This window comes from Vigna unguiculata, chromosome 3 (assembly GCF_004118075.2).
Source record: "Vigna unguiculata cultivar IT97K-499-35 chromosome 3, ASM411807v1, whole genome shotgun sequence".
Lineage (NCBI taxonomy): Eukaryota > Viridiplantae > Streptophyta > Magnoliopsida > Fabales > Fabaceae > Vigna > Vigna unguiculata.
In genome coordinates this window covers 57330910-57345025 of record NC_040281.1, presented here as the reverse complement: position 1 = coordinate 57345025, position 14116 = coordinate 57330910, and the positions used below count along the sequence as shown (strand labels likewise).

Genomic DNA, 14116 nt, shown 5'->3' with positions numbered 1-14116 from the left:
TCCCATCGAACTAATTCTTCTCTTTTCATTATTTTAATTTTCTCCTTAGTTAAGACAATTTTTCAAATTTAAGATTTATTTGTCCCCTCAGTTGAACATAAAGAAGTTACTTGGTTTCAAACTTCATTATACAAATTTATATAATTATGTATAAAGAAGACTATGTTTTATAATTGTTTTAATTCTTTATTATTTTTATTCTTAGAGAAATATAAGTAATTTTATTTATTTATATGAGAAAAGTGAACACTTAAATTTGATGTGTACATATTCTATTTCAATAGGTAACTTATCATATTTTTCTTTTCTAGCATTTTGATAGGAATCGGACTAGTTAATGATTGCTGAGAAAATTAGTTAGGAAGCTAGAAGTAGTGGAAGGTATACACAAAATTAAGAAGAACAAAATACTAAATTCTTCGATTTTTATTAATACTACCTTAACGAAAATATTTTATGCTAAATGTGCCTATTAACTCATAAAATAAACGCACCAAATTATTAAAAATTTGTAATATAATATAATAATAACGCAATGTTTTATTGATAGTTAGTCTTAGGTGGAGACACGTAGAACAAAATCCGACATGCAACATCCGAGTGCTAACAACTAACGAACACTTATCATACTATGATAGAGACACGTGCCATACGGGAAATTTCCGAAAATGGAAAATAACAGTAATTAAATTACCCGTAATGGATATCACGTGGTACACGTGTATCATGTAAGGGCGTCCACGTCAGCAACCGCTGAGTGTGAGTCGGTTGGTAACCTCAACTGCAGTGACGTTATTCAGCTACGATACAATACGAGAAATAAAACGAACGGACCCATCTCCCCCGCAAAACTTTCTTTTTCTTTTCACTGAGAAACAAAAAGAGAGAAACAGAAGCGACGATAAATCCATCCAAACTCTCGTTTCGTTCATTCTTGCATTCTTCTGCGAAAGCGCTGCTGAGCGATTTTGTGGCGTAAAGCTCAAGGCAAATCGTGACGTTACGTTAGGCTCTGCCGAATGAGAATTTGTGGTTCTCGAATCCATCGCGTGGGATAGGGTTAGTGAAGCCTGAATCTGAAGCTTCGCGGACGTTGGCTATGCTCCGCAAATTGTTCTTCCGCAAGCCTCCAGATGGCCTCCTCGAGATCTGCGAGAGAGTTCACGGTACTTTCTCTGCTTTTCTCGTTCTCAATTTGTGGAAAATGATTTAGCAATTCAAAATATATGATTCGTGGAACATTTGGTGTCTGTTTGATTGCTTGGAAATGTGGCAATGACGGGTGGATTGGATTTCAAAGGGAATAATTTGTTCAATTTGAAATGACTTTAACTTGTTATTATCATTAGGAGTTGAGTTAGTGATTGTTGTTGGAATTGACAATGAAGATTCACTGTGAATGTAGTTTTTGATTGCTGCTTCACCACGGATACATGGAAAGAAGGGAATTACAATTACAAAGATTACATGGACGGGATAGTTGGTCGACTTAAGGAGAACTTGCCTGATGCTTCGATTCTTATTTTCAATTTTCGCGAGGAAGGTACCAAGACTCAGATGGGAAGTATCATGTCTGAGCATGACATTACTATCATGGACTATCCTCTGCACTACCAAGGTGTTCCCGTGCTAAAAATGGAGCTCATCCACCACTTTCTGAGGTCTGGTGAAAGCTGGCTCTCGCTTGGGCAAGACAATATGTTGCTGATGCATTGTGAACCTGGTGGTTGGCCTGTTTTGGCTTTCATGTTGGCTGCATTGTTGATTTATAGAAAGGCTTATACTGGGGAGCAGAGGACTCTCGATATGGTTTACAGGCAGGCTCCTCACGAGCTTTTGCATTTGTTGTCACCGTTGAATCCTATCCCTTCCCAACTGAGGTATCTGCTGTATATTTCCAGGAGGAATGTGGCCTTAGATTGGCCTCCTCTGGACAGGGCACTTATGTTGGACTGCATCATTCTCAGACTCTTCCCAAACTTTGACAGTGAAGGTGGTTGTCATCCTGTGTTTAGAATTTATGGACAGGATCCCTTTAATGCTGATAAATTTCCCAAAATGTTGTACTCAACGCCCAAGAGAAGCAAAAATGTTCGGGCCTTTAAGCAGGTATGTGAATTTACCTCATGCTTTCAAGTGAATTGCTCTGGGTTCTTGAGCCTCCTGTTTTTGATATTACAATTCGTTGATTTTATTTTGGAGCCTGTACCTTATAGAAGGCATGCACTGATTACATATATCATGAAAACTATTATCCTGAAATTTATTGTTTTCAGCAGATGAAAAGACTTTGGTGTTACTGCTATTTTGCAAAAAAGTGCCGAAATAAATCTGTACCTGTTCTTGAGATCATTTGCAATCTCATAAATTGTGGCAAAAAGGCTTTCAGATGTAATAGGGAAAAATCTCTTTTTCTCTTTTCCTTCTTCAATTCTCGTTGTATTTAAGGCCATTTTGATTTGCAGAATACTTTTGTAAATTGTGTTGTACACTTTTCATATGATTTAACTTTAAATAGTTATAAACCACTAAATTGCAGCTCAAACTTGTTTTTCTAGTTATCAAAACGATCTTTAATAATTATGTTTTGGCAACGTGAATTGAACCTTGAAACATAAGCTTATAGTGATACTGATGAACAACATTGGTTATTGATTCCTCCTTGACAAATATGGGGGCTACATTTAAGATAAGTCTTAGTTTTGATCAAGAGGCTGCACTTGGCAGCGATTATCCCAAAAATGCAAAAGAAAAAAAGGGGGACGTACTTAAAAGAAGAAAGGAGAAACATGTTTGTAAAATCTATGTTTAGCATTTAAGAGATCCTAGTCATATTTCAATACACCTTATGGATATAGGCTTTAGAAAATTGAGTTCAGGACAGGCTTGTTCTCTTTAAATTCTAATAAATATTTTTGTTTGCCGAAATTTTGCTGTTGTAATAGACATGGTGTGTCAGCTTATTTATTCTACCCAGCAAGTTGCATCTGGAATCTGCTATAATAACTTATGCAATTATTGTGCAATTTCTTGTTTTTGTGTTGCAGGGAGAGTGTGAACTTATTAAAATTGATATCAACTGCCATATTCAAGGTGACGTTGTCATTGAGACTATTAACTTTAATGGTGACATGGAGAGTGAAAGGATGATGTTTCGAATCATGTTTAACACAGCCTTTGTTAGATCTAATATTTTGATGCTTAACCGGGATGAAATTGACATTTTATGGGATGCTAAAGATCACTTTCCAAACGATTTTAGAGTTGAGGTACAACTTGTTTCCAACAGTAATCATGATGCTTCTGATTGTACATTCCTAACGGTGAATTTATTTTTGTGGTTTATGTTTGTATTAAGATCCTTTTCTCAGAGATGGATGCTGCAATTGTTGTTGCCGATAGGACCTCATGCTTTGAGGAGAAGGATGGACTGCCAATGGAAGCATTTGCCAAGGTTCAAGAGATCTTTAGCCATGTAGACTGGATGAACCCCAAGGCAGATGTTGCCCTAAATGCTCTCCAACTTATAAGTGATTCGACTATGAATGATAGCTTAGATGAAAAAGGTCCTAGAACGCCTCAAGGGAATTTGAATGAAGAGGTACGGTCTTCATTCTCAACCAAGACATCCCGTATGAGTAGAAAAGAGGAGAAGACCAACAAGTTCGAGGGTATTCCGCAGCAACATAGTATACCTAACAATATTTGTCAAGATTCAGTCAGAACTTCTAAAAGGACCTCGGAATCCAATAAATGTCCAACAAGACCTACAAATCTTGACATAAAACTGCAAGCACCTCATCCTGCCATATTTTCTACCGATACTTCGTTTTCCCCTCGAACACCTCCTTTGAGGCCTCAATCCACTAGTGATAAAGAAGCTCATGATTCTCCTTGCCAAACAAAATCTCCCCCTTCTTATTATGTTGTGCCTTTGCAATCAAGACACCAATCACAAGACAGAAGTCATTCATCTATTTCTGTCCCTACACCTGACACCCAATTGTCATCTACTTTTCATAGCAAGTTACTGGCTGACATCATTTCCTGTCCTTCAGCTCCAACACTTACTTCAACCCAATCATCTCCTTCACTTTCTTCCAAAAATGTGGATGAGATTCCTCCTATTAAAACAAGAATAGAGTCTTCCCCTCCACGACCTCCAACTCCGCCTCCTCCTCCCACTCCTCCAGTAAATGATCATAGACTAGTTCGAGCTAGACCACCTCCACCACCTCCTCCACCACCTCCTCTTCCTCCAAAGAAAGAACTGCATGTTAAAGCTGCACCCCATCCTTCTCCTTTATCACATATGAATGTGGCGCCACAGGTTAGAGATGGACCCTCTCCTCCCCTTTCTCTAAAAGAGGAGCAACCTACTAGGTTTAAACCTCCTTGTCTCTCTGGGGAAGTTGCAGGTTTTACTATAGTACCACCTCCACCTCCACCTCCACTTTCAAGTGAAGTACTTTACTCAAATCACACTAATTCATCATTGCAAAAATCTCTAGCTCCTCCCTCTCCTCCTGAGGCACCTGCGCCTCCCCCTCCTCCTCCCCCTCCTCCTGGTGCACCTGCTCCTCCCCCTCCTCCTGGTGCGCCTGCTCCTCCCCCTCCTCCTGGTGCGCCTGCTCCTCCCCCTCCTCCTGGTGCACCTGCTCCTCCACCTCCACCTGGAGCACCTGCTGCTCCACCTCCTCCAATGCCCTTTGGTAAAGGAGGTCTAAAATCAGGCAGTTCATTTTCAGGATCTCTTTCTGTGAACGCTCGATCTAGTTCAGCAACTAACTTAAAGGGAATTTTATCGCGAACAATTACCTCAAAGAATAACACTAAAAGGTTGAAGCCTTTGCATTGGTTGAAACTATCTAGAGCAGTGCAAGGAAGTTTGTGGGCAGAGTCACCGAAGTCTGGTGAAGCTTCCAAGTAATGTTGATTGGCTATGGTGCTTCATTTCTTAGGACAGATTATCTTTCAATTGTTATCGTATCTTACCTGCCTTCCCTTTTATTATCTAAATGTAGGGCCCCAGAAATTGATATGTCAGAGCTTGAGAATCTCTTCTCAGCAGCAGTCCCAACTTCAGGTATTGCCAAAAAGTCAAATGTCCAAAGCTCAGCTGGGCCTAAATCTGAAAAAGTGCAACTGGTAATTATTTTCAGTTTGTAGTACCACTAAGATTGCTTGTGGATTTTTACATAATCTAGTTGTTTATACCCGAGTGTGATGGGAAAATGCAAGAAAATAATTACTAGGAAAGAGCTATAGTTCCTAGTACTTATAATAACCAGTAGTTGTCATTTTATGTTGGTTATATGCAGCCATAAAGTTGTAAGTGGTTTCATCTATCAGCTTTTCCTTGAAGGAAACCTTTAGAGTTGACAAACTGAAGAATCAAAATTAATGTTCACATAATTACTTTTGAACACTATTATATTATATCATCAACCCATCTTAAAACCACCAATATTATCTGTGGTAGTCTCTCCCTTTCACGTATTTACAACTATAAGAGTTCACTTGCATGGTGCAATGTTGAAAATAATCAGTGTTTTCTGTTTGTCAGTGTGACATAGTCCCTAAAGTAGGTTCTATTTATCTTTTTTTTTTCTCATTAATATATAGTTTGTGGTCACCACAAAATTATAATCCTTTTTATTTTGATTTAGATTGATTTTATCACTCCTTGCAGATTGAGCATAGGCGAGCATATAACTGTGAAATCATGCTTTCCCAAGTGAAAGTGCCTTTGCATGATTTAATGGTAAGATTGACATTTACGTTTATGGTCTAATAATGTAGGAAAGAAAACCAAATGTTTTTTTTTTAATTAAGATTGAGTCCTAGTTAATAAGGGAACTACGATTTGATTGAAAATTGAATTTTGATTAATAGTCATCCTAGAATATGTTAGTGATTTGTTTTCATTGGAAACTATGAATGTTGGCATAAATTTTATAGCATAACTATAAAGAGCACAGTATACTTGTTCTTCTCATCCTTTTCCTGTTTTCCATTATTGTTTTTAATTTATTTTTTCTTCACCTAAACTGTCTTATCTATTTATTGGAAATTGGTTTCTCTTTGAAATAAACGAAGATCTGAATGTTTTAACATAAATACTTTTTTCAAACTTGTATGACTGTAGCATACTGAGGGCATGCTGCATTGTTTTTGTGTGTTTTCAGTATATGATTTTCATTCAAAGATATTTATAATGATTTTGCAAGTTACGAAGCAAAATTTTTGATGCATTTGTTAGAAATTAAAAATAGTGAATTTTGAAAGAGTAAATAAATCAAAATCTATCATAGAATCTTTATTTCTTGAGCCTACACTAAATGAGGCTTGATATTTGCAAATTGATTGGAATGATTATTTTATTGTGGGAAGGATGTATGAAATAATTATTGTGTCGTGATTCTGGAAGATATAAAGTGAATGAGAAGTCTTGGTTTTATATGAAATATCTGTAGAACTGTTAACTATTTCCTTAAACCATTTTTGTGTGTTATATTCATTAATAGTGGTCCATTTGAAATATTCACAGACCTCAGTGCTAGCACTGGAAGAGTCAGCACTGGACTCTGATCAGGTTGAGAACCTCATAAAGTTCTGTCCAACAAAAGAGGAAATGGAATTGCTCAAGGTTGGGAGATTAAATTATGGTTAAAAACTATGCTATGTTCATCTTATAACGAGTATCCTCTTTCTTTTCCAAAATTTCACAACTTCATTTATTCTGAACAGGGTTATAACGGGGATAGGGAGAAGTTAGGAAGATGTGAACAGGTATATAGGGTTTCAGGACTTGGTGCCTGTAATTTTGGATCTCTTCTGTCAGTGCAAGATTTATGAATATTTAAATTATAGCATTGATTGTACAGTTTTAACCGTAATCACGGAAACTGCATTTCTATTCTCTCTTGGCATGAATCTGAATTATATTTTCATAAATTCTTCATTACAGTTCTTAATGGAATTGATGAAAGTACCACGAGTGGAATCCAAGCTCAGAGTTTTTTCATTCAAGATTCAATTTCGCTCTCAGGTTAATATATTACTCTTTTCATGGATCTTTACCAGAAAAAAAATGGACTTAAACTTATTAACAGTTTGACCATGATACTTTTATGTAGGTTTCTGACCTAAGAAAGAGCCTGCTTGTTGTGAATGCTGCTTCAGAAGAGGCATGATTATTCCTTTTTACTTAAACCTCTTTTTGCAACATAGTTTCTCTCTCTCTCTCATTTTTTCGAGTTTGTTTCTTTTTTCAGATCAGGAATTCGGTCAAACTAAAGAGAATTATGCATACAATACTTTCTTTAGGAAATGCTTTGAACCAAGGAACAGCCAGGGGTATGTTTAAATAAATATTCACAGCAGATAAATGCAACACGGACCATTCAAGTTTATAACAAAGAAAAGTACCATAATATTTAGAAAATATCTATAATTTATGGCCTCTGTGCATGGTATTCAAACCGCATTTCGTGTGATTTCGTATGTGTTAGTGTCCCTTATTTGTTTTCCTTACCTCTTGTAATTTACTTTATTGTTACCCCTCGCCAAGTTGTGATTGTAAACTTTGAACTCTTTCTTTTTTCTTAGAGGGCAAGCTATTGTTCCTCTGTTTATTATTCAATTTCAAAATAAAATAAAGTCCATCAGTATTCTGCTCCTTTGTTCCTTGACACTTCAGATCAAAATATTTTCTTCATTAATCAACCATATTATTCATTTTAATTTGGAGAACAATGTGTGTGCTTGGATGTTGTTACTAAAGCAGTCTCACCTGTCAATGGCAATTAAGACTGGTTAAGTGAAAACTATATTAATTAGATGAATGCATTTGTTATGCCACATATGTAATCGAAATATTGATGTTGAAACTTTTTCTATCTTGGTTCTTCTTGAATATACGCTGATACAATGTGTATCAGAGGTACCTGGAGTCGGAGAAGGAAAATAACAGAATTGACAGGCAAGAAGGCAAGCTTCTTGAGAGCAGAGCTCTCCCAAGCAAGAAAGGAATCTCTCTGCTCCAAATATCCAAACTAACGCCCAAGAATGATCCCAACATTTTTACAAAGGGGAGATATAACCAACCCCGTTCCCCTCTAACACAATCAATCATTCCCTAAATACCCTCCTTTAGTAATAAAAGATACCCCTAAAAAGAAATATCACTAGACAATCAAACTTCTATGTATGTCACAGCAACAAAAACAATGGTGTTATATAACCCTCAACATGACAGTTTTTTCATTTACATAAACTCCCTATTTTAACTCTTAACAATTGTCCCTCCCGTCTACTCTGGACTTGACCTCAAGGCCAATTTCTAACAATTCCAATCAAAGTCTGGAAATTGAAGCTACATTTGATGTAGCTCTCTCTATACAGCATCCTCTAAATTAGTCTCCTTCCATTGAATTTGATGTAGCTTTCTATTTAATTCTTCTGTCTAACGCTGCCAGAGGTTGTGGCACAACTTCACCTTCTTCATTCATTAAAGGTAGTTGAGCGGAGCTGGCTTGTCACCATGGTATTTCTTCAATAAGGACACATGGAATACATTATGAATCTTTGTTCCTGCTGGTAATTTTAAACTATAGGAAACCATTCCAATTCAATCTAACACTTTATAAGGGCCATAATACCTTACAACTAGTTTGTGAAAAGAGGTATTAGCCAACGTATCCTGCCTGTAAGGTTGAAGTTTTAAGTACACAAGGTCTCCACATTGAAGTTCTAAAAGTTGTTTTGTAAATATCCTCCTCGAGCATCCTCACTTGATTATAACCACTCCTTAAATCCGGTTTAGTTTAGGAAAATACATGGAACCATGTAATTTATCCAAGAGGTCTTTAATTAAGGGTGTTGGAAATTTATTTTTGACAGCAATTAAATCCGTGCAACATCTCCCAGACCCATTTTTCTTCTTAAACCAAAACTAGAGGTGATGCATAGCAACTTGAACTGCCCGTGAACAATAAAGCTTTATCTTGCCTCTCAATCTCAGTTTTTTGAGTATTTGAGTATTTGTATGGCTTTAACCAAACAGGTATATTACTTGTTAGAATAATCTTATGATCATACCTTCTTTTTGGAGGTAATTGAGTAGGCACATGGAATACAGTCTGAAATTGTTGTGTTTGTATAGCAAGTAGCATTGGTCCATCTCTAACTCTGCACTCAAGCCTGAAAGAAAAAGAAAATATTTGAAGCTTTCTCCTCAGAAATCATCACCCTGAGCCTAAAGGTTATCAAAATTCTCCTGATATTCAATTAAAGACCCTTCTTGTTTCAGTCTTGCCAGTTCAGCAAATGGGTCAATAAATGCTCCATCATCAAACCGATTTCCAACATCTTACAAGATTTGAATCCATGTTTTCTGCTTGAAATCGAGGGTTTGAATATAATGGTGTTGCTAATTCTTGTGAATCCACCATCGTCCTCTCCATTATGTCCATGCATGTCTCTAGTTCTTTGTAGTCACCATCGTTGCAGGCTTATCCAATACCAAATTGTTAAACACAATTCAATATCTGCTAACAACACTCACTCTCAACAAAGAAAGTTTGAAGAGGAACATAACATCTGTGTATATCACAACAACAAAAACAAGAGTGTTATATAACTCCTAACATAACATTTTTTCCTTTACATAACATACTCCCTATTTTAACTACAATATTCCATCTGAAGGAGTGGTTTCTGTCATAAGCACCACCCTGAAATTATGGTTAGGGGGATAGAATATTCGTTACTCTAAATAAAATATAAAATAAATAGAGGACACTAAAGTTGGTTATTATGTAGTCATTTGAAAATCTGTAATGTTTATAACATGATGTATGAGTTCGATAGCAATCATTATCTTTTTTCAGACATATGTGCTGAAAACTAAATAATTCACATTTTGCATAATTTTTTTACTTTTTCTTTAGATTTTTACTCATCATTATTTATTTCATTTTGTCAATCTCCTATGTTTATATTTTCCAATCTTCTTTTAGGTTCTGCTATTGGATTCAGATTGGACAGCCTTCTTAAACTAACCGAGACACGGGCACGGGACAAAAAGATGACTCTTATGCATTATCTTTGTAAGGTACATGTTGCTATTTATTCCCTTTTGTATTCCTTTTTATGTTTTGCAAAATGTTTGAATTTCTTCCGGTGCTATAAAATCACTTGTAATGTTAACTTGGGGAAAGATTGTTCTTTTTTTCATCTGCTGATATTAAGGTGATCATAATTTTCCATAGGTGCTTGTTGACAAACTACCGGATGTCTTAGACTTCTCCAACGATCTTTCTGACCTAGAGCCAGCAGCAAAGGTTCGAAACTTCTCGAGACTTTTCTGTTCAGTATATTGATAGGTATTCTACTAACAGTGGCTTAAATAATTTTGCATAGATCCAATTGAAGTTTTTGGCTGAGGAGATGCAAGCTATAAACAAAGGATTAGAAAAAGTAGTACAGGAACTCTCAACTGCTGAATGTGATGGGCCTATATCAGAAACTTTTCGCAAGGTATCATGCCTTTACTTCTACTATAGTTGATTCCCGGACTCTTGTGTTTCCTTTTTTCAAATTGCGGTTATTCATTTTCACTGCTTCTAGTTTCATATTTCCACACCAAAAAGAAAATTATTTCACTTATTGGTGGTGGTGAACTATCTACATTAATTAAAGTCAATGGAGTTTGCCTTCATGTCACTAAGATTATCAATACAGATTATTATATACACACACAATAACATAAATTTGAAAATTGACTTTCAATCTCTACAAACAATCTTAAATTGACAATCTGAAAGGTTATATCCAACTAACTAGTCATAAAATAATAACTTCTAAATTACTAACTAATAAACAACTTCAAATACAAAACACCGAGTTTTTGACATTGAACCTAATCAGTCAAACACGAACTACGTCTTTAGCTGTAGAGACGTTTTCAGCACCAAAACAGACATTTATCAAGACCAAAACAGCACCAAAACCAATAACCCAGTAAAGAAACAGTAGAACCTCCTTCTTCATGAAATGCTACAAGATGAAGAAGAAGCACGTTCAAACAAAAAGCAGAGCAAGCGCCCAACAGGGTCAAACAAAAAGAAGGAACATCAGAACAAGCACCCTGGACAAGAAACCACACAAAAAAGAGACTGAGGCTTCAGATGTCATAGGTTGTTGGGCTTTTATTTTTGGGAAAACGGGTTTAACTTGCTTATTTTTCTATTTTTACGAGTAAGGTCGTGATCCTACCTGATCCAACCAAAATGGACCCTATCATATAATTGGGATCACAGGAAGAAAAAAAGACTTCAACCTTATTATTAAGATACCAATTAGAGCTATCATGCTGTCTGTGAGTGATCTAATGTGAGAGTTTTAAGTTATGACTTTAGGAGAACGTGTGCAAGATTAAAATTGTGAAGTCCTCTTTTGTTTGCTAAATGCTGTAATAAATTATATGCATTGCCAGGCTTTGACTTAGTTTTAACCACAGAAACTGAAAGAGTTCCTCGGTTCTGCTGAAGCTGAAGTCCGCTCAATTGCTTCACTATATTCTACCGTGGTAGGCTTTCTACAATATATTATATCTTTTAAAACCTTAAAAAGGTTATGCTTTACTTTAAGAGTGTATGTTTACAGGGTAGGAACGTGGATGCATTGATTCTCTATTTTGGTGAAGATCCATCTCGTTGCCCATTTGAGCAAGGTGTGTGAGTGAAATACGGTACTTTTCTTGATAGCTAATTTAAGTGAGCACCCTCGGATTGGCATATAATTATTATATTGTTATCTTTGTACTTCACCAAAATTATATCTTCCTAAAAGTACGTGCATGGATTCTTCACTTGGCTGCATGTATGTGAGTGTTAAAATTTTATAATAACTGCCTTTGTTTTTAGCTTCCCAACTTAAAACGGATAATTTCGTTTTATGCAAATTCTAAGTCTATTCTGGAATGGTATGCAAGGCTTGACTGTGATCCCTTTTATGGGAAGAATGAATGCACTCTCAACTTGTATAATTATATTTATGCCTCTACTTGTATTTCTATACTGCTTATTCTTGTAATTATTTTGAATTTTCTGCAGTCGCGTCAACTTTGCTCAACTTTACCAGGATGTTCAACAAAGCCCATGAAGAAAACTGCAAGCAGCTAGAACTTGAAATGAAGAAAACTGAAAATGAGAAAAAGAAATGTGAATCAGAAAGAATTTTACCTACACCTATCCGGACTGGCAATGTCAAATAGACTCTACTAGCTTTGGGAATCAGTATATACTCTAACTTGACAAGGAATTTGACTGGACAAAACCAGGTGTGGTGTATGGTGTTTTTGAGGAGCGTGTATAGTGAGTGGACACAAGTAGTAGTAGCTGACATTGATAACCAAAACGAAGAGGATTGCATTGCACTACGATGTTAGGTAAAATTTTGAACCCATTATTCTCCTTACATCTTTTTTCTGAATGTCATTCTCCTCCTCACAGTAATTATTCTATTTTAAACAATTGTGAATCATAGCAGAAATGGTGTAGTTTGCACGAGTTTTGTTATTAACCAGCCAACATGTATATATCTTCCTCTTCCCTCTTCAACGGAAACTGTATGATTCTATCTTGTAAGTATTTCCAGCAAACCTGGGCAGTCGTTATTAATTTTTTCTTTCTCCCCCCGGCTTGGTTATCTGTTAGCTACATTGTCATTGATTTCACATCTGTAATGCAATGCTTGATTTCTTCCTGTATAGCTTACATTTGATGTTTTCTTCTTCCAAACTAATTATCATCTTAGGAGGCCCCAAAAACAAGGGAAAACTCTTACTCCGTATTATGGAATGCGTAGTGCCCCCATAACACTATGCTTTAGTTGGAGATCGTTATGGCTTGCACGATCAAGGTCGCATATATTTAATACAAGAGTCTGAAACAGCCTGAAATATTCAGTTGAGATAGTCCTTTTTTGTTACTTACATTTTTTTAAATCATAGTATCATGTAAATGCGCAGATTAAATATTTGTTGAAATGCGTGTAGTTTGAAGTTGAGTTTGATAGAGAAATAAGGCTGGTAGAAATTTAAACCAACCTTTGGGGTCGTAGATATTTTGTGTAGTATTTCGAAAGTTTTAAAAGCCAACAACAGGTCTCTCACTAGAAAAAAATACTACCATATATGAACTGTGACTTCTTTTTTTTATGTAAAAACACGTAGTTTTAGCAAGAAAAAAGTTCAAATTGTTCATAGGTTAACTAAAAATATTTTGAATTGTATAATTTGAAATATATTTTCAATGATACCATTGGAATATTATATTTAAACCGCTTTATTCGGTTTCTCATCAAGATTTGGTCTTAAGTCACAAGATTATAGGTAAAAAAGGTTGACAAAATTAAAAAAAAAAAATCTAAAAAATAAATAAATTCATGACATGAAAATGTTCATATGTGGTAGTATTTTTTCTTTTCAATAAAAGGAGACAGTTCAAAAGCACTAACAAAAATTTGTACATAATGTGCAAATAATTTTGTCTAAGTTCATATACTTAAAAATAGAAATTCAAAATTGAATCATTATTAAATATTATAATTCCAAATTATAAAAAATAAAAGCTTTCTTAAAGTACATTTTGTATTTGTCTTCTTTATTTATTCAATATAGGAGAGATAGAAAGATAAAAACTGAAAAACCTTTTTATTTGTGTGTCTTGGAAATTAAATACTTATACTCAAAAATAATTTTGGGAAAAAAATGAACTTTTAAATTATGATTATTTATGATATAATCTGGTTTAATTTATTAATATTGACATTTAAACATAATTCCAACTCTCAAAATCACAAAAGGAAATTATATTTCTACGAGGAAAAAAATTAAAAAACATTAAACCAATCCAGGACTATAAATAGTTAAATTAAAAAGTAATTTTGTACTTGCATAATGATATTTTATTTTTAACTTTTAAACTTATTTTGTATTTATTATATTGTGGTAAAATATTATCCTAAATTAAATAAGGATAAAAAATATTTTATCCAAATAAATTTATGATATTTATAATATCAATAAATTAGAAAGATAAATAATTAA

At 35.0% G+C, this 14116-nt stretch overlaps 1 protein-coding gene across 5 annotated transcripts; it reads left to right on the top strand.

Moving 5' to 3' along the window:
- The first annotated feature begins 803 nt into the window (after positions 1-803).
- Positions 804-13188, top strand: LOC114179578 (formin-like protein 18). 5 transcript variants are annotated; one of them, XR_003603486.1, is made up of 19 exons: positions 805-1166; positions 1406-2109; positions 3048-3269; positions 3359-4926; positions 5025-5148; positions 5693-5764; positions 6551-6649; positions 6751-6792; positions 6971-7051; positions 7140-7190; positions 7278-7359; positions 10023-10117; positions 10275-10346; positions 10426-10542; positions 11525-11593; positions 11671-11737; positions 12120-12454; positions 12553-12649; positions 12823-13188. XR_003603486.1 is itself a non-coding variant. In XM_028065968.1 (17 exons), the coding sequence occupies exons 1-16, from the start codon at positions 1100-1102 to the stop codon at positions 11743-11745; spliced, it is 3540 nt and encodes a 1179-aa protein (XP_027921769.1). In that variant the 5' UTR covers positions 804-1099; the 3' UTR covers positions 11746-11755; positions 12120-12211. The 5 variants fall into 5 exon arrangements, 2 of the variants coding, with proteins under 2 accessions (XP_027921769.1, XP_027921768.1); XR_003603484.1 differs by having other exon boundaries at positions 12556-12649; positions 12823-13187; XR_003603485.1 differs by lacking the exon at positions 12823-13188 and having other exon boundaries at positions 12556-12775.
- The last annotated feature ends 928 nt before the right edge of the window (positions 13189-14116 follow it).